General features: G+C 38.2%; 1 protein-coding gene across 4 annotated transcripts; it reads right to left on the bottom strand.

Annotated features, from left to right (window-relative positions):
* Window positions 1–29: 29 nt before the first annotated feature.
* slain2 (SLAIN motif family, member 2) lies at window positions 30–27514 on the bottom strand. Of its 4 annotated transcripts, XM_059512925.1 has the most exons (10): window positions 26773–27514; window positions 20028–20170; window positions 7866–8036; window positions 7358–7528; window positions 6829–7170; window positions 6592–6732; window positions 3552–3632; window positions 2607–2645; window positions 1786–1993; window positions 30–1706 (listed from the first exon to the last, which is right to left on the bottom strand). In XM_059512925.1, the coding sequence occupies exons 1-10, from the start codon at window positions 27240–27242 to the stop codon at window positions 1640–1642; spliced, it is 1833 nt and encodes a 610-aa protein (XP_059368908.1). In that variant the 5' UTR covers window positions 27243–27514; the 3' UTR covers window positions 30–1639. The 4 variants fall into 4 exon arrangements, with proteins under 4 accessions (XP_059368908.1, XP_059368909.1, XP_059368910.1 ...); XM_059512926.1 differs by lacking the exon at window positions 2607–2645 and having other exon boundaries at window positions 26773–27513; XM_059512927.1 differs by lacking the exon at window positions 3552–3632 and having other exon boundaries at window positions 26773–27513.
* Between the last annotated feature and the right edge of the window lie 401 nt (window positions 27515–27915).

Genomic DNA, 27915 nt, shown 5'->3' with positions numbered 1-27915 from the left:
AAATAAGCAACAGACCAAAAGTTTTTTTTTTTTTTTTTTACTTTTATTTGAAATGATTCAACGCAGGGGAAACCGAGCATCATGTTTGTGGAGATATAAAAGTCTTTGCCATAACAAAAAAACAATCCACAAAATGTTGATGTCATGTATTCATGACCATACTAGGCTCAAGCATCCCACTAACTCTATATCTCAGCACACGGAGGCATCTCACCGTTTAATAAATAAGCCTCTTATCAGCGCATAGTATTTTGTCATAAATATCAAGGGGCTTTTATAACATATCTGTTACAAAAAAGCAAATATAAATGTTATCAAAGCAATTACAAAAATCAAACAAAACTTGAGCAAGAAATGCAAAGAACCCTGAAGTAAATAATATTGGCAAAATAAAGCAATTGGCATAAACAAACTAAAAAACAAAACAAAAACAACATCTGTAGCAATCACAGAAATTCATAAATTATAGGCACTCATTTTTAAACAAACGTGCGTAGTCTCAATAGTAGAGAAGATATCATCTCTAAATGTTCAGGTGGCACTCCCCTTCTGTTAACAGTAAGCGCCTTTTTAAATATTGGCCTTTTTTTCAATTATTTCACTCTTGAGAATGAAGACAAATAACATGACCAGGAAGTTCCCAAAATGAACCGTACATAAGCACTACACTTCACCCACACAACCACTTCTTTTTATGACCTTTACCACCGAGACATGATCACTGGGACATCAATCGATGAACAACGTTTGACGATACAACAGTTCACCTAATGAAGTTAGTCTCAGGCATTTATATTCAATTTCCCAAGGACATACAAACACAATTCAAGAAATTTGACTTGAACTTTTCACTGATTCGTGTCTCATTGAGTTGAATTTCCTTTTGAAATAAGCAAAAGCATCAATCCTGTTGCGTATCTGAGGGCTCAAACTAAATACATTTGTTCAAAGACTCTGAAATGCATCCATTATTCAGACATTTAAAATGCTTTGGAAACATAGCTTTTGCAGTTGAGGTTTAACAATGACATTCAGAAATAAAAAGCCCAAAAATAAAAATAAAGATAAAGTAAACATACATATATATTTCTAAAGACCAAATACTGTATGAATACTTTTTGAAAGAAATATTTTAAATAATGATTTCAAATAAATAAGAGGTCACATAGATATGAAAGTCATTTTGACAGAATGCAATTGCCATGTGGACTCGTTTGTTGCCATACAAACCTTTCCCACTTGAGGCAAAAGTTAAGGTCAATTTGTATGTGCTCACAAGGGATCCCCACTAATGTTGTTATAGAGGACACAAGTTATTCAGTGTTCTTCTAGAGTGGGGTTTGGGTGGATTTGCAAGCAGGATTGTGGATTCTGAGCCATTTGTAGTACAGGTGCTGTTTGGTAGTTGACGCCGAATCTGTTTGTTTTTTTTCTTCTTTTTGTTCTTTGGCATTCTGCGGTGTCCAGTCTGCCTTCCACATCTATCCTGCTGGGATGAAAGCTCTGCAACATCAACTGAAAGAGGAGAGAATCATTTGTTTGGAAGAATGTGTCTCTTTATTTGTGGGGCTTAAAGATGTATCTCTATAAAGTGCCAGGTTGTACTGAAAGCCGTTTGCGCTGCTGGTTCTGGACGCGCTCAGTAGCATCCCTCTCTCCAGCTCTCGTCTCTGATTCCGCTGTATGTCCTTGGAGCTGGCAGAGACCTGTGGAGCAAATAATAACCTCAGTATGTGCTTCACCAGGTTACGATGTTTATAGCGAGTTGTGAAAACCTGAGAGTACCTGCGCACAGGCTGGACCAGTTTGCTGCGAGGCACTGGTAAACCTCCTCCAGCATTGGCGGTGGGGCGGGGCAGGCCGCTGCGGGGCGGGGCCATGGAGCGTGTGGTCGTGGCTGTGCCTGAACCATGATTAGACATGACCTTCATGGGCTGACGGAGAGCCAAGGGAGACGGGGCAGTGGGAGTCCGCAATTTACTGGAAGAGGGCACTGAAGAAGAAAAAAAAGCGATAAGTGGGGAAGATAGAATTAGAGAAAAGAGTAAAAGGCAACAGTTGAAATGTAAAGGAACTGAAATACTAGATATTTCATAAAAGATAAAACATTACAGACTGAATAAAAGACAGAGCTTCTATTCAGAAGTTTATCTTCTATCTATATACTACCTGATACAAGCCATTCATGGGACCACAGTCATGAGTTAATGGGAATGGGATTATAATGACAAACAATAATGAAAATATCTAAAAACCAAAATAATGCAGTAAGATAACTAATTCATAAAGCTACACATTAAACATAACCATGATTAAATAAACACACTCCTATGCAACACGCAGAGGACCGTTTTCCACATTCACAGAGCACAACACATTAGCATTAATGACATTTAACACAGCTGATAGAAGATAAGGCACAATAAGAATAGATTTAAACAACTAGTGTTTACAAACATTTTCAAAAATACTTGCTCTACAAATGTCCCATTGTTGCAAAACACAATCACAGAACAAACACAATCTACCATTCACGCACACTTGCACAACATAAAATATCACAGCACTGAAAAGCTGCAACATCAATCATCAGTGTATATACTCACTGAAATCGGTTTCCTCTCCAAAGCAACACGAGAGAGGAACTGGGTAAAAGATGGAAAAGAGAGGTTTGGGTTTGTATCCGCTGCAAAAGCTGTCGAATTGCTCAGGACTCGCACCATTTCTCTTTTCAAAGTGCAAGAGTGACTGACAAACAATTTAATGCAGCCAAAGTGTATTTAAATTTTTTTTGAATTAGACAGATGGCTTTACAGACTCTTGAAACATTTGGTTAGGTGACAACGTTTAAGCAGTTCCATTTAATAACAAAACTAGACATGACACAATTTTACCAAAAGGGGGCAGACCCACAGCAAACTACAGCATCTCCCACCATACAACACTGCAAAGAAACAGCAGCATTTACAACCACAGCTGAACTAACTATTCTTAAAAGCCACTGGAAATCAATATACAGCACACAATCCAATCCTACACAAATATCTGTACTCAACACAGAGAGATTTAATTTACAGACAGACATTGCCTTTTTCTAAGGTCAATAAATGTTAGTGCCCAGTAACCAACACACCTATTTTTAATTAGTTTTCCTCAATAGCTGAATTACCATTAGACTACACAATAAAATTATTTCATTATTCATGGGAAAATTATACATTCTAAATAATGGTTCAATTCTGCAAACGAAGTACCTGCTTTTCAGAACTAAAAATTCCATTCACATAACCTTTCCCAAGCCTACTAGGTTAGCATGCAATAATATTTTCTTTTTGTAAAAATAAATAAATAAATAAATTGAGCAATTACTCAAGCTCAATTTTGAACCATAACCCAGACCCCTGTTTTCAAAAAGACCTGGGTGTGATTTCTCATCAGAAAACAGCTTCCACACCAACCAAACAGTACTCTAACAATGGGTCCATAAACTTCTTCCAGCACTATCTGGTATCATGACCGGTAGTGTCTGGGTGACCTGCTCAGTGCATTACCTCGTAGAGACGTAGGGCTCTGGAGTCTCTCTTTTGGTTTTGGGGAGGAGCGAGCAGGTGCGGACAGCCTTTGGTGTGACGCTGAGATGAGAGACAAGTAGACATTATGTTTTGATTCAGGCTAATCTGAGCTCAGAAGTCCATGTCCACCAGCAGGCACTTAACCTCCACCTTTAACCCAAAAGTTTAGGTGATGCCAAGGAAAAGATACCCAGCTAGGGTCAGGTTTAATTCAAGGCAGAGCCATTCCATGCATGGGTGAGACAGAGGACTACTTCTAACCAGCCACCAGAGGGGGCCACAGCCAAGAGAAAGCTGAAACCCAGGGTGAAGAACAGGCAGGAGGCAAGAATGAATCCAACTACATCCAGACAACCAGAACCTCAGCCAAAAACAAAGGGTGTGAGGAAGAAACAAAGGCAGCGAGAGAAGGGAAGAGGCAGAACATGCTGGGCAGGAAGGACAGAAATTAAACCAGACTGTCCATATTACCAAATGAGGGGGAGAAGCCTGAAATACCAACTACATTCAAGTATGTAAAATCACTTTTATGAGCAAGCTCATGTCTTTGTGCGGTTTAAGAGATCGCTGTTTATTGATGGTCACTGACTCACTGGCTATTATTAATTAACTGAAAATATTTCTATACAAGGATTAGAGTGACTCCATTCCAGTTTCAGAGACTTGATTAGATAAACTGTTCATTGACCGACCTTGCATGGATAAAATGATTCAGTACACCATCATTTTTTTTTTTCTTCATGGGCGTCACTGTTCTTAAAAGTGGTGAGGCCAGCGGGACTGGACTGTCCTGGTTGTGATGTCATGAAATGGTAAATGGGTCAGTTTATGAATATTAATTCGTTTACACACCAAAAAAAATGCACATAATTTGTTTTGACAAATAATTATTTAGAAAAAAAATTCAATTTTGAGGCGGCATAATTGCAATCCAATAATCTTATGCATATATTAAACAACAATACCTATTACAAAAAAAATAATAATTCAGTAACTACAAATATTCAATTCTCAGACATCTGAAGTCCAACATAAAGTTGGACATATTTATTGTTGTTCATTGAATTTTCAGGTAAAAACTGAGTTATCTCAACAAGATTTCACATATATGGGAATTTAGATTGAGGGGAAAAGATTTCTCCATAATGATTTTGCAAGTTGTTCATGCAAATTCACTGTAGTGCCCAACAGAAAGCTGCTTGTTTTAAAAGTGACTTCTGTGGTTTCCATACATCATAGACAATAGACAACAGAGTCTTTTGTCTACAAAATTTTGATGAAATTTCATGCAACTGCACCCTAACAGTAAACTGCACTATGTGTGGATTTAAAGGGGTAGTTCACCCAAAAATGAAAATGTGATGTTCATCTGCTTACCCCAAGGGCATCCAAGATGTAGGTTGCAGCCTGTCAGTCTTATAATATAAATGGATGGGAATCATGGCCAAAACATAAAAAAAAAGAACGTACACAAACAAAACCAAATTAAAACCTGCGGCTCATGACGATACATTGATGTATAAAGACACAAAACGATCGGTCTGTGCAAGAAACTGAACAGTATTTATATAGTTTTTTTACCTCTGTTTCATGCAGTGTCCAAACTGTTAAAACTCTCCTGAGTGTGTTCTCAAGCAGGTGAGTGAGGCATATTCTTCTTCTTCTTGCTTTACGACAGATCGCAGACTTATAAGTTCATTACCGCCACCTATCTGGACCATTGACACTCCTAATTGAGATTGTAGACGGTCCATGTGAGAGATAGCTGTCGGTAATGCACTTATAAGCGCCTCAACACCTGGTTGTTTTTTTTTATTTATTTTTTTTTTATTGTATGTTTAAGCTGTGATTCCCATTCACATCCATTATAAGACTGACGGACTGCAACGGTTTGCATTTAAAATCTCAGTTTGTGTTCTACTAAATAAACAAAGTCACCTACATATTGGATGCCCTGGGGGTAAGCATATAAACATCAAATTCTCATTTTTTGGTGAACTATCCCTTTAAAAGAGTTATTTGTACTACACTGGTCACCTATGGTGTTGATTTACAAAATAAATGACTCATAAGAGTCATTCGCTTGGGAATCAGATTTTATTCCTCAGTGTTGGCAACACTGAAACAAATTCTGAAAAACAGACTTATCACAACCTTTGTGGTAATGAACACTCAACATTAAAAAGAATTATATATAATATATAAAATGTGTATTATTATAATAATAATAATAATAATAATAATAATAATAATATTCTAGCACTTGATCAGTACACTACATAACATTTAAAATGTTATATACTATGACAAATCAAAACTCCTGCTCAAGAATTGGAGATGCTTCCTACTGTATGCACATCCATGCCAAAAGCTATAAATGACACCTTTGGGTTTTTTTCAGTAATGCTATTAAATGTGATTGATCACATGGGTGTAATGGAATATGATTACTATAATCTAAAATGTTTTATCCTGCAAATAAAACGACAAACTTCAGTGTTCCTTGCCACATTAGACACCTTGAATATCCATCATTTGAGGAGTGTCCCTACACCGTTAAAAATCACCCTGAATAATAATTTACAAGGGCTTTGTTTGAAAGTCAGTCAGGCTTTTGGAGGAAATGCCAAGATGCCAATAAAATGTGATCTAAGAGAAAATGTGAGAAGATCAAAGAGCCTCATCCAGCAAGCCAAGACACCGGCAGTGCAGTTAAGAGCACAACATGAACGTGTGTCAGAAGCACAGAATCCATAACCAAGAAGCGCAGAGTCATAAAATGTCAAATGTTAGCATACATCAAGCTTTAAAAAACAGAAGAACATTCATGATACATTTAATTTCAAGGAATGCAATGAAATCTATTCGTGTGGGGATTTTGAACCAGAGACTGTGGGTTTGCTGTACTGTATGTGTGTTTCTGCGGTTTACTGGCAGGTAAAAGCTCTGCACGTCTTCATTGGTTGATTTGATGTATGTGTGTGTGCATGCATGCTCACTGATGTGTCTGGACACTCACTGGCAGACTGACTCTGGTGTCGGGGTGACCCTCCGTTTGGCACCTGCAGGTTTGACTCACAGCTCCTGCTGTTTTTGACCGGCTCTGTAGTCGGTCCAGAGCTGGATCGTGTAAGATTAGGTAGACTCCGTCTCAGCTTTTCTGCACACAAAAACAGAAATGATAAAGAAAGCCATGTTTAAACTGACATGGTTTTTAAGAGAAGTTGCCCAAGTGAAATGTGATTGGAAGTTCTACCTTCATTCTTAATGGCATTGGTCTGCGTATCATGGCCTTGCAGAGAGTGGCGGGGCTGCTGAAGGCGGCTGATGATCGGTTGGGGAGATCCACGGCTGTACTCTAAAGAGCGGGTGGGTGAGCGGGATCGGGGCGAGTTCCTGGGGGAGACGCGGGGCGAGTGCCGAGGGGAGGGGCTGAATCGGTTGACGGGTGTGTAGTAGGAATGGTGGACTGCCTCCTCATCATCGTCTAGGCTCTGTGCGTCCAGCTCCTGGTCACTCAGAGTTCCTCGTCGAAGCGACTGACATGATGAACCAGAGCTACGGCGTGACGCTGTTGCAGCGTATTCTTGCCTTAAGCCTAAAAGATGGAAACAGAGATATATTTGAGTTTAAATCTCCTGATTGACCCATTTAGGCATTTTTATTCACATTTCAGATGATCGATAATTCATTTCAGCAGCATGATAACCAAATGTAAACTTTAGAGAGACAGAACGGACTAAAAGACAAGGTGCAACACTTGTAAGAGAAAAGACATCACTCACTCTCCTCCTGCATGCGGGCGAGTATCTGCACGTCTGTGACGTCATTGAGTTTATATGTGGTCGATGAACCGACAGAGTCTTCATCCATCTCTGATGTGCTTAACTCACTGTCTACTGATGACTGTGGGCTCACTGCCTGTGTGTTTCTGTCAGCTGATCCACGCTGGTGACCTACACACACAAGATCGATTAAATACATGAATATACACAAAAATAAAAACAAGACTGTTTCTAAATAGTTATTCATAGGAAGATCTACAAAATAAACACTAAATGGGTGTTGGGTTTTTTCTGCCCAAGTCATATTGATTATGTTAGGAATCAAATACTAGCCTACTACTTATTGCATACTGGACAGCATATACTAATCAGAGGTCACATTAAATGGAAAATAATTAATCATTCTCAATTTTTTTTAAGAGCTTTCAACCAAACAATAGTGAGAAAAGTGCAGTTTTTATACACAGAACTATTTTTTACTCCACATTTGGAGGAAAGAGGCCTTTACCTGTGCTGCCAGGCAGAACGAGCTGCTTGACGATAGGCACTCTAGACGGAGTGGAGGACGGGGAGTTGAAGCCACTGCTGTAAGGACTGTTTGCACTGTTTGTGCTGTATGGGCTTCCGTTGCCCACTTGAGGACTGTAGGAACTGTTATATAGACTCCTCCTCTTGTTTGCTGCAAAAGAAAACAAACATAATGAGGGCACTAAAGAACTTCTAGTTGAACGTGAAGTGAAAGCATATTATGGTCTCTTTCTTATGTTGGTAGTTTAAACAAATGCCATTCATTTAGGAGGAACACATTTCAGACAGCACCAGCTGTTACCATTAGCAGAAATAAATAGACCTCTTATATGACATACTTAAAAACACAAAACCAACAGAAGGTCATTTCCCAACCCCCTCAAGTACACTTACACAGATGCCATTTTAATGCATGTATGTTTATGAAGACATAGCCTACACATTATGGTTTACAGTCTATTAGGCATCTCAGAGTCAATTTAAGCATAAGGCATGGCCAAGTCTAATAAAAGAGCGACATTCTAAGTCCTGGTGGAGTGCTGTTGATTGCATACAATGCAGCCTATTCACAGTCTAAGAGTACAAAGACGCATATGCACACACCCACAAGAGTCAGTCATTTAGTGGATGACAATGCCATTAGCATCCAGTCAGTTCTCTCTCTCACACAAACAGGCTCAATGTAGTAATTGTAGAGCAATGCAGCACCATGAATATGCAGTTGTCTATGATTCAGTCCCAAGGTTAAGCTCTCAGTTCAGCTTCAGCAGGGAGAATGTATCGCTGTTAAAGCTTTTGGCAACACTGACGGCCTGAGAATCTGAAGACCATTTGTTGAATATCGGCCAAGAAAGAGACTGTACTGTGTCTCTGAAGAGCAGAGCATAAAATAGAAGCCACTTCAGCAGTTCTCCCTCTGGATATACTCTCACATGATCGCCCATCACTCGATCCTGTGTGTGTGTGTGTGTTTGAGATGGAAAATTACTAAATAAAAGAAAATACATTAAATTATAAATATAAAAACAATGAACTAATTAAAAAACCTTTACGAGACCCTATTAAAACAGCTTTTGAGAAATTAGTCTAAACTAATGTGAAAATAAAATGCATTAGAAAATAAGCTATATTCTTGATGTTGCTTAGTTTTATAATCAGCAACACAACCATCTTGAATAAACTGTAAATATTGCTTGGCCTTGTGTGTGTGCAGCTGGACACTCAAGAGGTCATTAAAGCACATTTCCCCAGACCTCCTACTCTTTCCTGCCCTCTTTCCATGGATCCATCTTCTCTCTCTCTCTCTGTGTCTCCTGTCTAATGACTTTCTCTCTCTCTCTATTCCTGCCATTACTCAGCGTGTGCTTTATTCAGAGAAAACAACAACATGCTCTCCCCACTCACTTCCCTTACAGATCAAGCAGTGAATTGCATTCACACTGCACCATCGGCCATGCTTAAACAGATACATGCACAACGCTTGAGTGCTGGGACATAACATCCACAGAGACACAGGAATGAGTGTGCACTGATGAATGCTGAGAACGACTGGTTTTGGATATGGGCTGGTGTGGATGACCTCTGACCACTGACTGTTCTGTGTTTTTGTGTGTATGTGTTAAAAACGAAGCCAAGAGCGAGTACTGTCCTCATTCAGCAGGGACTAAAAGAAATGTGGATTGACACAAAGAGCCTGGATCAGTGATTCTGAGACTGCCGTAAGCCAATAACACCAGACTGTAAGGACATTACAATCAAGGACATTTACCATCAGGAGTCAACAAAACATCAGAATCAACCAGATATATGAGCTGGGGGATTGATAATATATTACAACATAGGCTAGGGCTGGGCAATAAATCGATTTTATCGATTAACTCAAATGTGTAGTTTCCATCGACTTGTTTGAATGAAAATCTTTTTAACATCTGCCGATGCTCCATTCAGGGATCCCGTAGTTCCAAATGGGCTCAACCCTGCGCCCACGCGTTTGCCATAGAGACATGCACACCTGCCAAAAAGCAACCTACAGCAGTGTTACTCGTTGCGCGTCTCGCCAAGCTTTACTTTTGTGTCTTGCATGGCAGTAAATAATACGATGATATGATAATGCAGTCAACACAGATATTTCATAAAATCAATAAAAACAAGCAGGGCTATTACATAACCCATTTAAAAAAAACTCACACCATGTCTACACCGGACACTAATGGCCGATCCAACAAAAGACGATAGAAGCCAGTGATGTTGTCTATACTGGATGTGGTGCGATGTGACACGATCCCCATCAGTAAACTGATGCCTCGTTCTATTTATGATGAAAAAAGGACACTATGTTCAGATGATTTGCAACTATAGTGTGGGGTCATAAAGTTTAGACAGACTTTTAGCGCAGTGGGCGCTTCACGACCAATCTTGTCACGGTTACAAATTTGACTGGTTAATATGATAAAGAATGATAGTCCCTTTTGTATTGCATTGCATATCAGGGATGACAGATTGATAAAAAGAGATGCTATTTATGACTAGATGTAACTTTTGATACGTTGCGGTAAAAGTGGCTCCTTGATTGACTTTGCATCAGTGCGGCTCCCATGAAAAAAACAATTGTGAAGACCTCTGACATTTCAATTTACATGACAAACATTTACAAACTGCATCCAGTATGATAAGAATGTTATGTAACATTTTCACTGTTTACAATGGCAGGGCCTGCCATCTTGTCTTTTTGGCTTGTTGTTTGTGATTACACTTTAACCCCAAGGGGGAAATCCAGATCAAATCCCAGAAGGTAAAAATCAAAACAAAATAAATTTGTATGTTAAATGTTAAATGTATATGTATATATATGTATATGTATATGTATATGTATATGTATATGTATATGTATATGTGTATGTGTATGTGTATATGTATATATATATATATATATATATATATATATATACATACATACATACATACATACATATACACACACACACACATATTGTATAATACTGTATATGTTTTTAAAATGGCACAGCTTTTTAAATACTAGGCATGGGCGTTTTCCGCAAATATCACATTCGAATATTTGAGCTCACAAAAAACGAATATTCGAATATTTGTTTATTTAAATTAAGTTTAATGAGACAGATCAATTATTTATAGATCAGATATTTTTCAGCAACATTTATTGTTTGCCTTGAGATGCCTCAGGAGCGCTTCTGCCCGAGCGCTTTGGAGAAGGAGAAAGCGGCGCGCCTAGCGTTTTCCAACGCGTTTTTAGGCGCGATATGTGAACGGCCCCTTATTCATTCATTCATTATTTTTTGCTCACATACATCTTTAAATATGCCGTGGAGAATCACAGAAAGTGACCAAATTAGGTTTTAGCTTTTTTTTTTTTTGCGAAATTCGATTATCATTTTTATTTATCGAATAATTAGAGCAGAACGAATATTTGAATGTTCGACTATTCGTGCACACCCCTATTAAATACCTGAAAGTACACTCTTAACATCAGTCAAGCATTATAATATGATATCTGGACAATCAAGTACTATTTAATGATAGAACTTTAGTAATTATAATTAACTTGGTAACCCTGTATGAATGCATAGATATTTTAACATAATTTAGGACTGGTGGTGGTACTTTGTCATTCAGTGTTTCTGGAAAAAAAAAGGGAAAAACAAACAATAATACTGAAATGATGATAATATTAATAATCTGAATTCCACTAAGAAGAACAGTAAAAATGCACTATAGATGCACGAGCTGCTGGATTCATGAATATTGATCAAGTTGTGTCTATTCGCAGGAACTAATTTGCTGAAATCAAAACAGGGACGATAATAAGTGAGCACCAGCCAATGAGATTGCCATTTGCCCATTAGTTCTGCCCACTTTGCACATGTAAGAGAAAGCGACATGAGTCGTGCACCTTCACACTAGAGTTTAAGGTACGCCAAATACACAAACACAGGTACACTGTGCGTCCACTGAGATGAAGTGAAAAATATCACAGATCGCTTGACAGAGAGTGAAACTCTTTGCGCTCAGTCAGAGAGTGTTCGGTGAGTGAAAATATATCTGTTATAAACTTAGCCTCCAACTCAAACACTGGCATGTAAAATCAGAGAATTTATTAGCCATTGGCTAACATTAGGCATCATTTAGTCACCAGAGTGAAGATTTAGTCGTATATGTGAGTGATTTACTCGCAATGTAGAGGATTGGTTTCATGTGAGTGTTTTTCAGTGTCTTTGAACAGATAAGTGTCCTTAAAACCCAGCATGAAACAACCTAGTCTTGCAAGTCAGACTTTTGACTATAGGCTTTAAGTCTGGTCTACATAAACCTCATCCTTACCCAGAATGCTTTAACATCTAACAACAGACCTGAAGTCATTCATTTCCTATGGAGAGTAGAACAGGAGCAGCGAGGAGTACCGATTACATGCATATACAAAATGTTCAGATTAAAATTAGGCTTTGTAGACTTTTGGAGAGACTGTATGCAACCACCAAAATGTATTTGATATATTTTATTCAAAGCTAGGGTTGGCCGATACATCGCATATTGGCAATATTTTATTTATATTATATCTTTGCTGTTGATATAAAATGTTGTATGTAAAGTCTGTATTTACTTTGAATGGAACAACAGCTGTTTTAGCCAGATCACAAAAAACTAAATAAGAGCAAATGCCATAATATGGATAGAAATTTAGTATTTAAAAAAAAAAAAAAAAATTACAAATATCCTTATATACATAAATTTGTTATGTTTTTTTAAGAAGCCTACTATGCTTTCCTTAAATTTCAAACATATTTGCTTTGTGTACATTCATTATTCATTCATTTTACCTTTAAGAATAAGCGGATAATAACGGCCAATTCATGACCATTTTGAAAGCTCTGTGCAACTGGCTCTAATCGATGGAAGAGGCTGTCATGTATAGAGATAAAAGTTTTTCTGAAACCTGAAACTGATGGTACCATAGACATGAGAGAAAAGCTTCATCTAAGCAGAACAGAAATACCCAAAGTCTTTTCCATCTTTCAGCATGTTATTCTACTCCATATATGTGGCCTAAGCGAGCCAATGGTCATTACATTCCAGCTCATCGGATGGTTTGGCTCATCCATGCTCTTTCCACCAGAAGCACACCACACCGAGTCCACTGAAACTGGATTTGTGTGTCTCCAACATAGAAAAATCAAAGAAAGATTGGAAGGAGAAATGAAGCCAGCTAATCAGTCTTAACTCTGATATACTGCAAAAAGACCCCACAGTTAAACCCCACAGATAATTCTGACACTGAAAAGATGCTTTTCTAACTGTGCTTTCTGGGATTGTACAGTATAGGAGAGCATAAGTCTAAATGGACGTCCATGACATGCGGAGTCCCACAAGGCTAAATTCTTATACAGCTCTTGTTTAGCCTGTATATGCTCCCACTAAGTCAAATAATGAGAAAGTTGTCTTTTATAGCTATGCTGATGATACCCTGATTTACTTAGCCTTATCTCCAAATGACTAAAGCCCAATTGACTTCCTCTGCCAATGCACTGATGAAATTAACAGTTGGATGTGCCAAAACTTTCTTCAGTTAAACTTGATAAACTTCAACTTGAAGTCATTGCATTTGGAAACAAAGATGAAGTTCTAATGGTGAATGCATACCTTGACTCTTGGGGTCTAACTACTAAAAATCAAGTCAGGAATCTTGGTGTGATTCTGGAGACAGACCTTAGTTTCAGTAGTCATGTCATAGCAGTAACTAAATCAGCATACTATCATCTCAAAAACATCTCCAGTCAAGACTTGGAGAAACTTGTTCATGCCTTTATATCACCAGCAGGATGGACTATTGTAATGGTCTCCTCACCGGCCTTCCCAAGACGATCATTAAGCTGCAGCTCATCCAGAACGCTGCTGCCAGGATTCTGACTAGAACCAGAAAATCTGAGCATATCACACCAGTCCTCAGGTCCTTACACTGGCTTCCAGTTACATTTAGGATTGATTTTAGAGTACTTTAACTCGTTTATAAATCATTCAATGCAATAGGACCTAAATAAATTGCAGATATGTTCACTGAATATAAACCTAACAGACCACTCTGATCATTAGGATCGAGTCACTTAGAAATACCAAGGGTTCACACAAAAAAAGGGGAGTCCGCTTTTAGCCATTATGCCACCAGCAGCTGGAACCAACTCCTGGAAGAGATCAGGGCCTGTATTCACATAACTCAGATATTTAGGAGCAAATCTTAAAAATAATGGGCGTGACCGTACTAAATTTAGGACTCCAACATTTTTGCTCTAAGAGTATTTCACAAAGCGTTTTCACACTAAAACTAGCTCCTAAATCTGTGAAAGGTTAGGAGTAGTGAAGAGGACTCCTAAGTCACTAAAACCAAGCCACAAACTATCGTAAAATGGCTGTTCCTGGCAATGTGCCTCTAAAGGTAAACATTTTAAAAAAGTTATCACCTTAGATTTTGGAGGTTACCCCAACTCCTAATTTACCTTTGATTAGAGCCCGACCGATATATCGGCCGGCCGATATTATCGGCCGATATGAGCTTATTGCATTTAAATCGGCATCTGCGTTTATAACGGCCGATGAAACATGAGAAACAGAGTCTCATGCTTCACTCATGTTATGAGTGTTGCATAGTTTGCCCACCAGAGGGAGGTATGCAACTCACCAGTTGACAACAGCGCCAGAAATCCACTACAGAAGAAAGCGATCAGCCAAGCCAAGATGTACTATATTGACGGTGAGTCTGTCGTTCATCATGTGAAATAATTTAGTTCATACACTGTATATAAAAACGGTGTGGTAGTTCTAGCTAACGGTCTTATTATCACTTCTAACTATTCTGTAACATCACTTACAGCCGCTAATGCATTGCTATATTAGATTAGCCACAAAGCTAATACCATGTTTATCAGTGGAAGAACGCGAACGTTCATAAGAGGTCAAACTATAACGTCACCTTTAACTTATTCTAAATATATCTGCAGTGTTTCCCACATAATGACCGCTTAACTGTGGCAGGGGGGCGCGTGTAGTCAATGACTAGAAGTTATGTACAGCGTGCCTCGAAAAAACAACAACTGTTACGTTATTCTAACGCTAACATAGCTTCCTTTTTAACAGGCCCCTTAAATGCTTGCTATTAACTTGTTTGAAGGTGGTTCTTCTCAAAATTGACAGCGGTGTGTTCATGACACTAACGTTAACCATTCAACTTCGAATTGATTCCGTAATCTTCCGGTAACAGTAGGCTAACTTTACGTTCGCAAGCGCATGACAATGTTTTGATTCAGACTGCACAAAGAGAAGAGGAGATATACGGGTCCGTTGTGAATGTGTCTGTGAGAGCAAATATAGTGTAGTTACAGTAACTACAGTAGCTGCATCAGAAATGATTAAACCAGAGGGACATGTAAATAAATGTGAGCTGAACAAGCGCTTTTTTCTTTCTTTTTTACAGATTGTTTCAAAGCAGCTTTACAGACATAACAGGAAAATGTAATAATATTGTAAAATATAAGTAGGTAATACCTATTGCTTGACAAATAAAATATATATTTCTCATTTTTGCCTATGTAGGAGATCCCAGTTTATTATTATTATAATTCTAATGATGGCATGAGTAATGATAGCCTACATGGTGATATTATTAATACACATGCTTATTCTTTCTCTGTCTCTCTTTCTGCCCTACAGATGGCTGAAAAAGGTGAATGCTGTAGCAGCAAAGTGTGGGACTACTTCTGCAAATACTTTAACTTTAGTATTATAATTTATTTACAGTACACACACAGACTGTTAAAACCAGCTTCAACTGGAAGAAAGTAAAAGTGTTATAATTCTAATGATGGCATGAGTAATGATAGCCTACATGGTGATATTATTAATACACATGCTTATTCTTTCTCTGTCTCTCTTTCTGCCCTACAGATGGCTGAAAAAGGTGAATGCTGTAGCAGCAAAGTGTGGGACTACTTCTGCAAATACTTTAACTTTAGTATTATAATTTATTTACAGTACACACACAGACTGTTAAAACCAGCTTCAACTGGAAGAAAGTAAAAGTGTTAAATGTTTAAAACCAGACTGTTTTTTGATCATTAAAAAATATATACTTTTGATGTGCAATTGTTTAGTCATTGAGACTGTAATCTAAGGCTTTTTTTAACATAATCCCTTCTGGAAAATGGTTTATACAGCCCACATACATAGAACAGGCAGATATTTTGCTATTGAATGTTGTGTAAGGGCAGTTTAAAGGAAATGGGTCTAATATCCAGTTTATTTAAAAAAATCAAAATATCGGCTTATAAATCGTCTCTTTTCGAGTTAATATCGGCATCGGCCCCCAAAAATCCATATCGGTCGGGCTCTATCTTTGATTATATCCTTGTTTTCATTAACCAGTTGGGTTTGTGTGGTTTTATTTTTACTATGTTTAAATGTAATACAGTCAGCCATGATTATTCTACTCTGTTTAAAAAAGGCTGTTTAAGTGCATATTCGCAAACTGTTTTTGAGAAGCACACATGTAAGAGGCTGACAATCAGCTGAAAATATACTTGTTTAATTAGTGACACTTATCCTGCATTGTAAAATCTTTATCTGAATGTGGCAATTAACTTTTTATTTTTTTAATCTTTATTTGAATATGGCAACATAATATTGTGCTCTACAATATTCCCATGAATAAATCTCTGACAAAGACTATCAGCCAATCGGTGTGTGCACAGTTAGTAAGCATGCTGACATCATCCACAGCAACAAAGTCAACCCCGCCCTTACTCTTAGCTTAAGACTTCTGTCAATTCCTTTGTAAAATTTTGTCTCCGCAGCTTTGCGAATAGGTTTTAAGAGAAAACTCTTAGCAAAAAACCTTTACTGCTATTAGTGGTAAGATAAAATGTTTTGTGAATATGGGCCCTGATGTGCTAAAACATTAGCCACATTTAAATCCAGACTCAAAACTCATCAGTTTAGCTGTGCATTTATTGAATGAGCACGGTGCTACGTCCAAACTGATTGCACTGTATTTCATACATAATATTTTCTATCTTTAACTAAAAAAATAATGATTTTAATGATTATTTTACTTCCTTTAAATGTAAAGCACTTTCATTTACCATTGTGTATGAAATGTGATCTAAATACACGGTCCTTGACTTGCCTATCAATTGTCTGTCAAGCTCATTTTGCTCAGCCCAATAGACAGTCCACGTGGAAATGTTGTCCGTGAGATTGTATGCAAGTTGTTTTAGGGGGCAGAGGTGGAGAAGAGAAAGAGAATATGTGAGATGTGAGAGAGTCCTGTAGTAATGAGTAATGATCATCACAGCAACATGGGCGGTTTAAGAACAAACACAGATGCAGTGAGAAGGAAGAGCTAGTTACATCAACAGCAGCACAAAGAGCCAAAGACGATAGGAAAGAGACAAGGATGAAGAAGGAAGAGAAAAAGGCAGAATGAATGTAATGATGTTGAAAATGAAATGCATAAGTAAGAAACGTCAGATCTGCAGAGGAAATGGCAAAAGGCATAGAAAAAAGGAAAAAGTAGAGAACAAAAAGAAAGATATCAACAGGGAAGCAGAGTGTACTGGGTTGCAGTGGATTGGATTGCAGGGGCAAGTTGAGGTCATGGAAGAAAAAAAAAGACACACAGAGAGAAATGAATGTTGTTCACTCAGGGGAAAGTGAATCTCAGCTCTACCAAGTCATAAGGAGGCTGTAAAGACTACTGAACTTGCTGAATCACCACAGAACTACAATGTTTAAGAGTATGAATAGCACTTTCTATTAATATGATACACTCTAGTGTACATTTATTGATTTTTAAAGCAAATTTAGATGTACAAAAAATTAAAAGTTTTGTGGTTCTAAATATACTTGACAAATTATTATTAGTTCGTTTCTAACAATTAAAATCATACAATAAAATATTTTTTATAATATTCAGTTAGATAAAGAGTTTGCACACAACACTATTATCCATATGATTTTTCCTATTACAAAAAATAAAAACAAACCAGCAGACATGTCAGTTTGTTATAGAACTGCAAGGTTAAAAATAACCTTTCACTGATCACTTGCAGAAAATATATATATATTTTTTTAAATAAGCATTTGTTCCATCATCCAAATTATTATACAGATTTAATATTAGTAATGGTGTTTCTTCAAATAACAATAAAAAAAGCAAACACTGTCTTGTTTTGTCAGCATGTGATTGTCCAAATGCTAAGCAAAGCTCACTCACAGTCTTTCTTTTAAATCTCAGCCTCTCCTTTTGTCCTCATGTCCTGTGAGTTATGTAACCCTGGTTATGACTACAACTTTATGGAATTGTTTGCATTTCTGAGGGAAGTGTAAAGCCCTGGAATGAGTTACCATGGCTAGACAAACAGACTCACCATACAGCAGAATGCCCAGGCTCCGTTTAAAAACTTAGTGCCTTTTCACAAAGCCCTCATATAGATATTGCAGAGACAGACTCTTCAACTCTTCCTGGGTGGAATTCATTAAATGTGTGCAAACATGTCCATCTCTATTTTACTTTCTCACATAGACGGATGTGCTTCACGTGGCAACTGGTTCTGAAGAGGGCACGAGAGAGGCATTAAAGAAAGGAACAAGCAATAAGAGAGAGACAAAGAAGCTGACAGGTGTGTCCAACAGGATAAAGATTTGACATGCATCACACACATCTGCACTGGCTCTCTTCACTCTCTGGGCAATGGCTCTAGGAAATTAGCGATGCCTCAGGTAACCTGGAAACCACAATACACACCCTACACACTCGACATGGGCTGTATGCCCACTGACAATGAGCTTTACACAGTGGGTTGGGGAATGAGCTTTCTTTTATTGGGAGTGTTTTGATAAATGACTAACACAGTGAAAATCATCTCATGTTTCTTCTGCAAGTTGTTTATAAACTAAATAAATCAGTCTAGGGGTGTAAATTGATTGTTTGTTCTAAACGAACTACACAATATACTGATTCTGATAAATAAATTTAGGATTTTCTCAGGATTCTTTGATGAATGTAAAATTCAAAAGAACAGCATTTATTTCAAAATGGTTAATCATTGTAAAAGTGCCTTTTTCCTAAAATAAAAAAGAACCAGAGTATTACTATAAATTAATAAAAATCAGATTTCCCTCCTTCTTCTTGCGGTTTGCTCTGTGATGACACTATGGCGAGTTCACTTAAAACCGTGACATCATACACCCGTCTGTCTCACACAATGACAAGAGTGATTCACACCTGGCCCTGTTCCAAACGTTACTCAAAACTTAGTCACTCAAAATGACTTGTTTGGTCTTTGTCTCCCTCCTAAATGAAGTGATATAATGAAAAACATAAGAGTACATAAAAGTGTGATGTAACAGTATGTCAGTGGGTGTTGTAAAAATATCAGTCCCATGTCTAGTATGAGCATGGACACGCAGTTCCCTTCTATAGTCACATGGGCATACCTGACTAAAAAAAGCAATAGCTTTCCTGACAACAAATAATACCTAAGTCAAACTTGTCATAACTCTTTGCTACCTATAATTAGCAGAGAGATGGATGGTACACAGACACAGCAAAATGTACAGATACTCTCCAAAAACAAGGATTTATCCAAGTGAACTGCCAGGCCACATGTTGAAAACACATACACACATGGTGACAGACTGATCTCAGCAAGGAAGTGGGGAGGGAAGAGAATCAGAGCCAGAAATGGAGCTCAGTGAATGGGTGGAGGGCAGACGAGAGGAAGAACTGAGAATGAAAAAAGGAAGTGATAGGTTTGAATAAAATCAACACAGAGAGAGACCGAATAGGATGACCAAATAACCTAGACTCAGATTGACATTTTCGAGACAGAAATCAAATAAAATAAGCTGTACAAATTCTATATTAAAAAGAGAAAACCTACTTAATGTATTTTTTTTTTTTTACAAATATAACATTCATGCTAAATGGTAAAAAATTCATTGCATCTCTTTTTTTCCTTCTTTTTTTCTGTAATGGGGCCTGTGAGAATGTTCAGAATAAAGACTTGTGATACAACAGTGGAAGATATGAAATGAAGTCAAAATGAAGAGTGTGTGGTACCTGACATGGTAAGGTCGAGTCTGTGTAAGAGCGAGCGTTTGGCAGACTCCATATCAGGACTGGGGTTATCCAGAGCCTGTCTGCACCACACAACAGGACTCAAGGCTTTCTGTAGAGGGCTGTTCAATTTTGCTTCATACAACCTGCAGAAATACAACCAGAGGTCAGTCACAAGAAATAAACATGCGGTCATCACAGCGTTTAATCAAGAAAAATGCTGAGTGGTGAAGTTTTGAAATGCTGTTATTAACAGAGGCTTATTCACCATAAGCATGCTTTGCCTTTATAAAAACTGGCCTACAGGCAAATGACCCATTAAAAGTTTCTATAATCCTTCAGGTAAGATGTACTGTACTCTGTAATATTGTGCAGCCAGCTTTGCTTACTCACTAAGACCTGAATTAATAGGGCCAAATGAAAGCCTGGTGCAGAACTGTTCAGGTCATCTGATCAGAAGCTTGTTTACTACAAGCTAAATACATGCCATATGAGAACAGATCATCTCATAATATGACAGCTGTAGAAGAGAACATTTATTAATAGAGGGTGATACTGTCATTTAGCTTAAGTAAATGAAATGGGGATCACCTGACGGTAACATGTGGGACAAAAAAAATGTTTTAACAGACAGAATGAACAAGAATATTTTATAAAAGTTTTAGTAGATCTTTACAATAAGCTAACCTTAGTTAATGCATTAATACTAACAATGAGCAATAGCTACGTTTGCTACAGACTTTATGAATCTTTGTTAAAAAAAACTCTTAGTTTATGTTAGCTCATTAAATAACACAGTTGCAACTTTTGATTTGAACAATGTCTTATTTAATATTGGAATTACCAAAGATCAATGAATGTTTAGAAGACTTTTTCATTGGCACTTTGGTAACTAATGAATTAACTAATGCCAACTAATGAAGCCCTAATATTAAGTGTGACCAAACAATAAAGAATCAAAACATTTTCAAACAATATCTACTGTAGGCATACTGTAGCCCAGATTAAAATGTAAAAATGTCTGAAAATAAATAACCTATTAAGTCTAAATAAGTATTTGGGGCTGTGATGAACACCATAGTGAATACAAAAATCTGAATGGCTAATTAAATCATGGGGCTATAACCCCATCAGAAACTTGCTTAGCCCCGGCACAACCCCCACAAGGATTTCCTAATGATGTTCAAATTAAAAAATAAAAATTAAAAACCTAAAATAAGTGCCTAATTTTGAAAAAGAAAAAAAAGTGCCTAATTAACTGAGACCTGAATTAACAGGGCCACATGAAAGGCTGGTTCTACATAGTTGGGATAAACTTTAAGTCAAACTTTGGCACTATGCACCCTGGACCACATTTCTCATGTTAAAGACTGATTTAATGCTGACACAAACCATTTTGATCAGTCAGACTGGAGTTTGTAGGTATGGCACAGAACCAGACAGATCTATTTATCAGGACTGATGGCAATGGAGGACTGCTGTATTGGTGGCAGAATCTTGCACTTCCAATAATACCTCACATAGAGACAGAGAGCATTTCTTCTAGTAAGCCTTTCTCCTGAGATATGACAGAAACTGAAATGATCTCCTGGTATAAACGCATTATTCGCCTCACAAAAGCACAGATCTGACTTTGAGAGCTGTGCCTTGACTGCTGCTTCATTGATTCAACAGTTATAAACTCATTATCTTCTTATCTTGGCAACAGATTTGCTCACAGCATGGCTTGAACTAGGGTTGGGAATCGAAAATCGATTCCAATTCCAGAATTGAACACTTAAGGTCAGGAATCGGATACTTGTTGTCAAATTAAAATTTTGATTTCGCCTATCGATTCTAGGGCTGCAACTAACGATTATTTTGATAATCGATTAATCTGTCGATTATTTTTTTTTACGATTAATCGGTTTATGTACTTATATTTTAGTTTTTCCCATTTTTTCCCCCCCAAGTAAATTATTAATAAATGGTCTTTATCCTTCAGCATAGATTTTTAAGAGATTTTAACCATTTTGCACTGTCATATCCTAATCAAAAATATACCTGGAGTTGTTTTATTGTGTTAGTAATCCTTTTTCGAACTCTTCTGCAATCAGAACACTGACCCATACTCTAGCAAATTTCACAAGGAGATTTAAAATAATGTTTTCACCATGGCAGTCCTTAGAGCTCCTAAAGTAGTTTAACATCCCGAACGAAGCTTATTAAGGAATCTTTCAGAACATATTTTCACGAAGAATAAGGATAAAACAGAATAAAATTGCAGTGCATTGTATTTTATTATTTACTGGGAAACAGCTTTATAGCTTTTGCTGTGAAATTGTAAACAATCCTTCGAATAAAGTGCCAGTGGCATGAAACCTGAATGGAACTCACAATTTAAAGTAAAATCCATCAGAAGGTCCAGAAAAAAAAATTGGACAGTCACACACAAAAAACCTGCTGTGTGAAAAAGAGCAGTGAATACTTAGAAAAAAAGTGCATTTCAAATATCTTTAAACATTTACCTCTCTCATTCAGTCATAATTAGGCTGCACGACTGAATTTTGAACTGGTAAACTACAAACTGATCACAGAACATGTTTGTAAAGCTTTAAATGTTAACTGTTAAAAAGCAATGTTATCAGCTTTTACGACTAAACATTTGCAAACAACATTGTACTGGAGAATCTGCACAAATAAAAGTCTTAGGGGCCGTTCACATATCGTGCCTAAAAATGCGTGGAAAACGCTAGGCGCGCCGCTTTCTCCTTCTTTCCAAAGCGCTCTGGCAGAAGCGCCCCTGAGGCGTCTGCCTTTGATAAGCAACCATGACGTGCTCTCTCCTTGAAGACGCGGAAATTTCAGCAAATGATAAATGGATTTGCAGCTCAAAAAATCGCTTGCAGTAGCTCTGCTACTAAATTTATTTCAAAATGGAAATCCATATACAACTATGATCAGCTGTTCCTTTCATCTTGACTGAGCTTTTAACGTTGTTACGGGAAAGGATGAAGCTGATTGGTTAGTTCTTGTCACATGACCCGCGATGCGCTTGCAGCATTCTGAAAAGTTGAGATGTTTTTAACTCGATGCGGTGCGGTGTTGGAAATAACGAACTTGAGCGCGCAAAAGATGCGATATGTGAACGTCCCCTTAAACAGTTCAGTAGTGCAGAGTTTACAGGTTACTCTTCTTTTTTGAAGGCTCAAAGTAAAGTACTCCCAGTCTCCCACATCCCGCTAAATGCTGCAGAGACGCTGTTCGGGAAGCACGTGACATAAAACGAGGCCAGCTATTGGCTATTCGCTACTTCTCCTGCTGTACTGGCTGAGTAAAACCTCCGGTGGCTCATTACTGCCACACTTTGGTCACCGCAGATTTGAAATATGCATGAAATGAGCCGCTTACGGCAAATAAAAGTTATTTAGCAACGAATCGATGACTAAATTAGTTGACAACTATTTTAATAATCGATTTTTATCGATTAAATCGATTCGTTGTTTCAACTCTTGAATTAATGATCACTTGTGTGATTTGAACATTTAAATTTGCGTTCGCAACGCTGTTGACTTAAAGAGAGCAGCTGTAATCTGTCATGAATGAAACTGCTTCACAGTCTTTTCAACCACATAGTATCATTACTTCTGTGTTACAAACATTCAGATAACAGAAGTATTTGGATAAAATGTTATAGTTCAGATATAAACTCTGATGTGTACGGTAGAGATTAAAAGAGTAAATCACCTTTTGAAAGTACACCGAACAAAATCTTTTACGCAACACTTCTGTTTTTGCCCCCATTTTTATGAGCTGAACTCAAAGATCTAAGTCTTTTTCTATGTACACAAAAGGCCTATTTCTCTCAAATATTGTTCACAAATCTGTCTAAATCTGTGTTAGTGAGCACTTCTCCTTTGCCGAAATGCTGGTCATGCAAGAACTGGGATGTTTTCAACTTCCAGGAATTGTGTACAGATCCTTGCAACATGGGGCCGTGCATTACCATGCTGCAACATGAGGTGATGGTCGTGGATGAATGGCACAACAATGGGCCTCAGGATCTCATCACAGTATCTCTGTGCATTCAAAATGCCATCAATAAAATGCACCTGTGACCATGGTCCGTAACATAAGCCTGCCCAAACCATAACCCCAATGCCACCATGGGCCACTCAGTCCACAACGTTGACATCAGCAAACCGCTCACCCACACGATGCCATACACGCTGTCTGTCATCTGCCCTGTACAGTGAAAACTGGGATTCATCTGTGAAGAGAACACCTCTCCAAACTGCCAGACGCCATCGAATGGGAGTATTTTCCCACTCAAGTCGGTTACAATGAATTGCAGTCAGGTCGAGACCCCGATGAGGACGACGAGCATGCAGATGACCTTCCCTGAGACGGTTTCTGACAGTTTGTGCAGAAATTCTCTGGTTATGCAAACCGATTGTTGCAGCAGCTGTCTGGGTGGCTGGTCTCAGACGATCTTGAAGGTGAAGATGCTGGAGGTGGAGGTCCTGGGCTGGTGTGGTTACACGTGGTCTGTGGTTATGAGGATGGTTGGATGTACTGCCAAATTCTCTGAAACGCCTTTGGAGACGGCTTATGGTAGAGAAATTAACATTAAATTTACAGGCAACTGATATGGTGGACATTCCTGCAGTCTGCATGCCAATTGCACGCTCCCTCAAAACTTGCGACATCTGTGGCATTGACTCAATTTATCCAGAATCGTGCAGGTCTATCTTGCACATCAACTTTGCACAACAGCTCTTAAAGAGTCCAGTCTTTATGTAGCCTGTTGATTTTTGTTCATGGTCCAACAAATGATTTGCAAAAAAGAGACACAGGATAAATGTTTGATATCATTATTTAATCACACTGGAATCTAAAATTATCAGAATCGGTAAGCAGAATCGTAATCAGATATTGATAAAATTCAAAAGATACCCAACCTTAGCTTGAACTAATTTCTGACCTTAAACACCATTAAATCTATAATAAAATAAACAAACAAAAAACAATCTTATCTTTAAATCTTCATGACTAAGAAGATTAAATCATTTGCACATCTTTGCTGTAATCATTTCTGACCTGTTTGGTTTGACAAGAACAGTTTCTGTCATACCAACTATTTATAGTGATAAACAGATGCTAAGGTCACTGATCTGCTGGACTCCAGCTGTTGCAGGGATTTCCTAGCATTTTGCTGCCACTGCAAGATATCCAGCCAAACAGGATCGAGTGTCTGGATTACAGGATTCTGAGTCTGAGTAAATTGACTTAGACCACAGAATCTCACAGACACTGATTAAAGCAAACACAAACAATGGATTACACACTGACATCAATCCACACAAGATCAAAAACTGATAGGATTGAAGCTGTCTGGGACTCGAGGACATGGGACGACCAGAAGGCAACATATTGTTCATCTTCACAAGCACTTTTCTGATCAAAATTTATCAAACGTGAGAGTAAAGCCTTAATGTTACAAAAGATTTCAAATAAATGCTGTTCTTTCAAATTTCCTTTCTATTCATCAAAATATTTGTATACAAAATACTGTTTAGTACAGTATTTTTTATTAAATGCACCCATGGGGGGCATACATTTTTTTAAGGGCAGTTTTTATTTTAAAAACATTTAAAAAAAATCTTACAGATCCCAAACTTTTAGAAGATAATGTAAATGACCAGAGTTTTTTTTTTTTAAGGGTCTGCATTTAAACATTTAGTGGAAGTGCTCATTATTTTTACAATCCAGAATGGAGGCTTACAACAGGTGACAATAAGCTCATTCTACCATTAGTGTACATTTAGCTGGCTCTAATTCTTCCCAATAGTGGTTCTGGACTTTTAACAGGCACCAATCAACCTGACTGGACTGTTTGTCATCTGCTTGTCGGAACATTTTATTCTTTCACTATTACTCACTCTCTTTGGACCAGCAGATCACACACATGCTGATCCCCACCATCAGTCTGGACTGCTGTTTTCATATTGTTTGGCAAAGTCTACAATATTTTCTGCACATTTCTGTTTTCATTATTAGAAGAACAAACTATCAGCACCATGACATGCATAGATTACATCTTATTTTTCAGCTTCTCATATGACTGCACATCTTTGGAATGATATTTGTCAGCATTCTGTTTATTTTTTGTTTATTTCCTAAAAACCTGAATGCACCATTAGAGTTCATTTTATGTGAAATAAAAGAGCCATACACAATGCAAATCATGCAGAAAATTACGTACATCTGTTGTAACTAATCTGCTCGATATATCTGAGCCAGGCCTTAATAAAAAAGGACATACATATGCAAATACTTAATTTGCGTGTGATTGAATCATGACACCATGGCATTCATAAGATTTATAAAGGTAACGTTACTGAAATAAACCGAAGTGCAGATATGGAGGACCCACACGTCAGAAGCAATTACAAGGCCGTGGTGCTGAACACATGAAGTCAGCAAACTGTTGCTCTTAAATACTCAGACGTTAGGCGCTAATAATCTTAAACCGAAGTCAGTCGTATTGCAGCCAATCCACTGAATAAACTAACCCCAGCCCTTAGCCAAAGCAACATTGGTGCAACAATGCATCAGGCGCATTCCTCCAAATATGCGTCATTCCGTGGCGTCTGCGCGCACCTGTCAAACACATCAAGGGTGTGTGTGTGTGTGTGTGTGTGTGTGTGATAGAGAGGTTATTCCTCTGATCGGGGTTAACACCTTCGCCTCCTGGCAGGTTACTCACCAGCTGTCTTCCTCTTCGTTCAGGCAATCCATGTCCTCCAAATCGAGAATCTCCACCTCGTCCAGCACTGAAGTTTCTCCGTCTTCAATAAAATCCAGCGAATCGTAACAAGACGCGAGACTCGTGTTCGCGGCTGCACAAAAAGCGCTGTCACTGTCATACCCCCCTCCGTAACTGCTGCCGTGATATGACAGTCTAGGACTCCGCCGGGAATTCTCCAAAACCGCACCGTAACCCCTCGATCCGCCGAACCCCACCCCAGTGAACCCGGCGAGCCCCGCCGCCACTCCCGGACACTCATAACCGGCGCTCACGGGTCTGGTGTTCCCTGACAGTCCACCGGAAGAAGAGGAGGAAAACATACTGGATCGGCTCCGGAGCTGCTCGTTCTGCTGCTCGAGTTTCTTCACTAAATCTTGAAGCTTCCGCACCTCCAAGTCCGCGTTTATGTTTGAGTTGATATCCTCCATGGCAAAAGCAACGATATGTCCGCGCGCCGGTGTCGTGTCCGTTAGATTTTTTTTAACTACCGCCAAAGTCAGCAAGTTCGCGAGGTTCCGTCGCAAGGCCTTTAAAGGGAGCACTGTCAACGCCGTGGCTCGAAAGTTACTACTGTTCTCGTCGTCATCTTGTCCGGGAACTCGAACACACTGTAAGCTCCGTCGCCATCTTTACTGTCGCCAATCGCGCTCACTGGGAAATCTTTGAGAAGCTCGAAGTGGGACGTCATCACGTGACTCACGGGGCCGAGCACGTTTTGGGAGCGACCCTTCCCTGGAACAGGAACGCGCACTTTAACTCTGATAATAACAGTCTCGATTAATACACGGTCATTGTCCCTGTTCTTACGTGTTTTTGTTATATGATATTATTATTATTTTTTTTTTTTTTTACATCTTGCGGATGAAAACCAACAAACCAGTCCTCAACTATGTTTCAGGCAAAATTTGAATAGCATTCTAATATTCATTTTACTTTGTGAAGAGATGCCATCATAATATTTGACCCAAAGCAATATTATGTCTATGTAACTATATTTAAATGCCAAACTATTGTACAGTTAGCTGCTAGTAAATTTAAATACAAATTTAAATATGTTGTTGTCAATTTGCTTGTCATGATTCCCTGATTTGTGGAGAGTAT

Source organism: Carassius carassius, chromosome 27, assembly GCF_963082965.1.
Source record: "Carassius carassius chromosome 27, fCarCar2.1, whole genome shotgun sequence".
NCBI lineage: Eukaryota > Metazoa > Chordata > Actinopteri > Cypriniformes > Cyprinidae > Carassius > Carassius carassius.
The sequence above is the reverse complement of the archived record's forward strand: the minus strand, read 5'-3'. Positions and strand labels throughout refer to the sequence as shown.

Coding starts and splice junctions, on each gene's coding strand:
- slain2 (XM_059512925.1), bottom strand. CDS start 27,242: ATGGAGGATATCAACTCAAACATAAACGCGGACTTGGAGGTGCGGAAG. Junction 20,171..26,772: donor AACGAAGAGGAAGACAGCTG/GTGAGTAACCTG, acceptor GTATTTCTGCAG/GTTGTATGAAGCAAAATTGA. Junction 2,646..3,551: donor GAGCCCTACGTCTCTACGAG/GTAATGCACTGA, acceptor TCTTTTACCCAG/TTCCTCTCTCGTGTTGCTTT.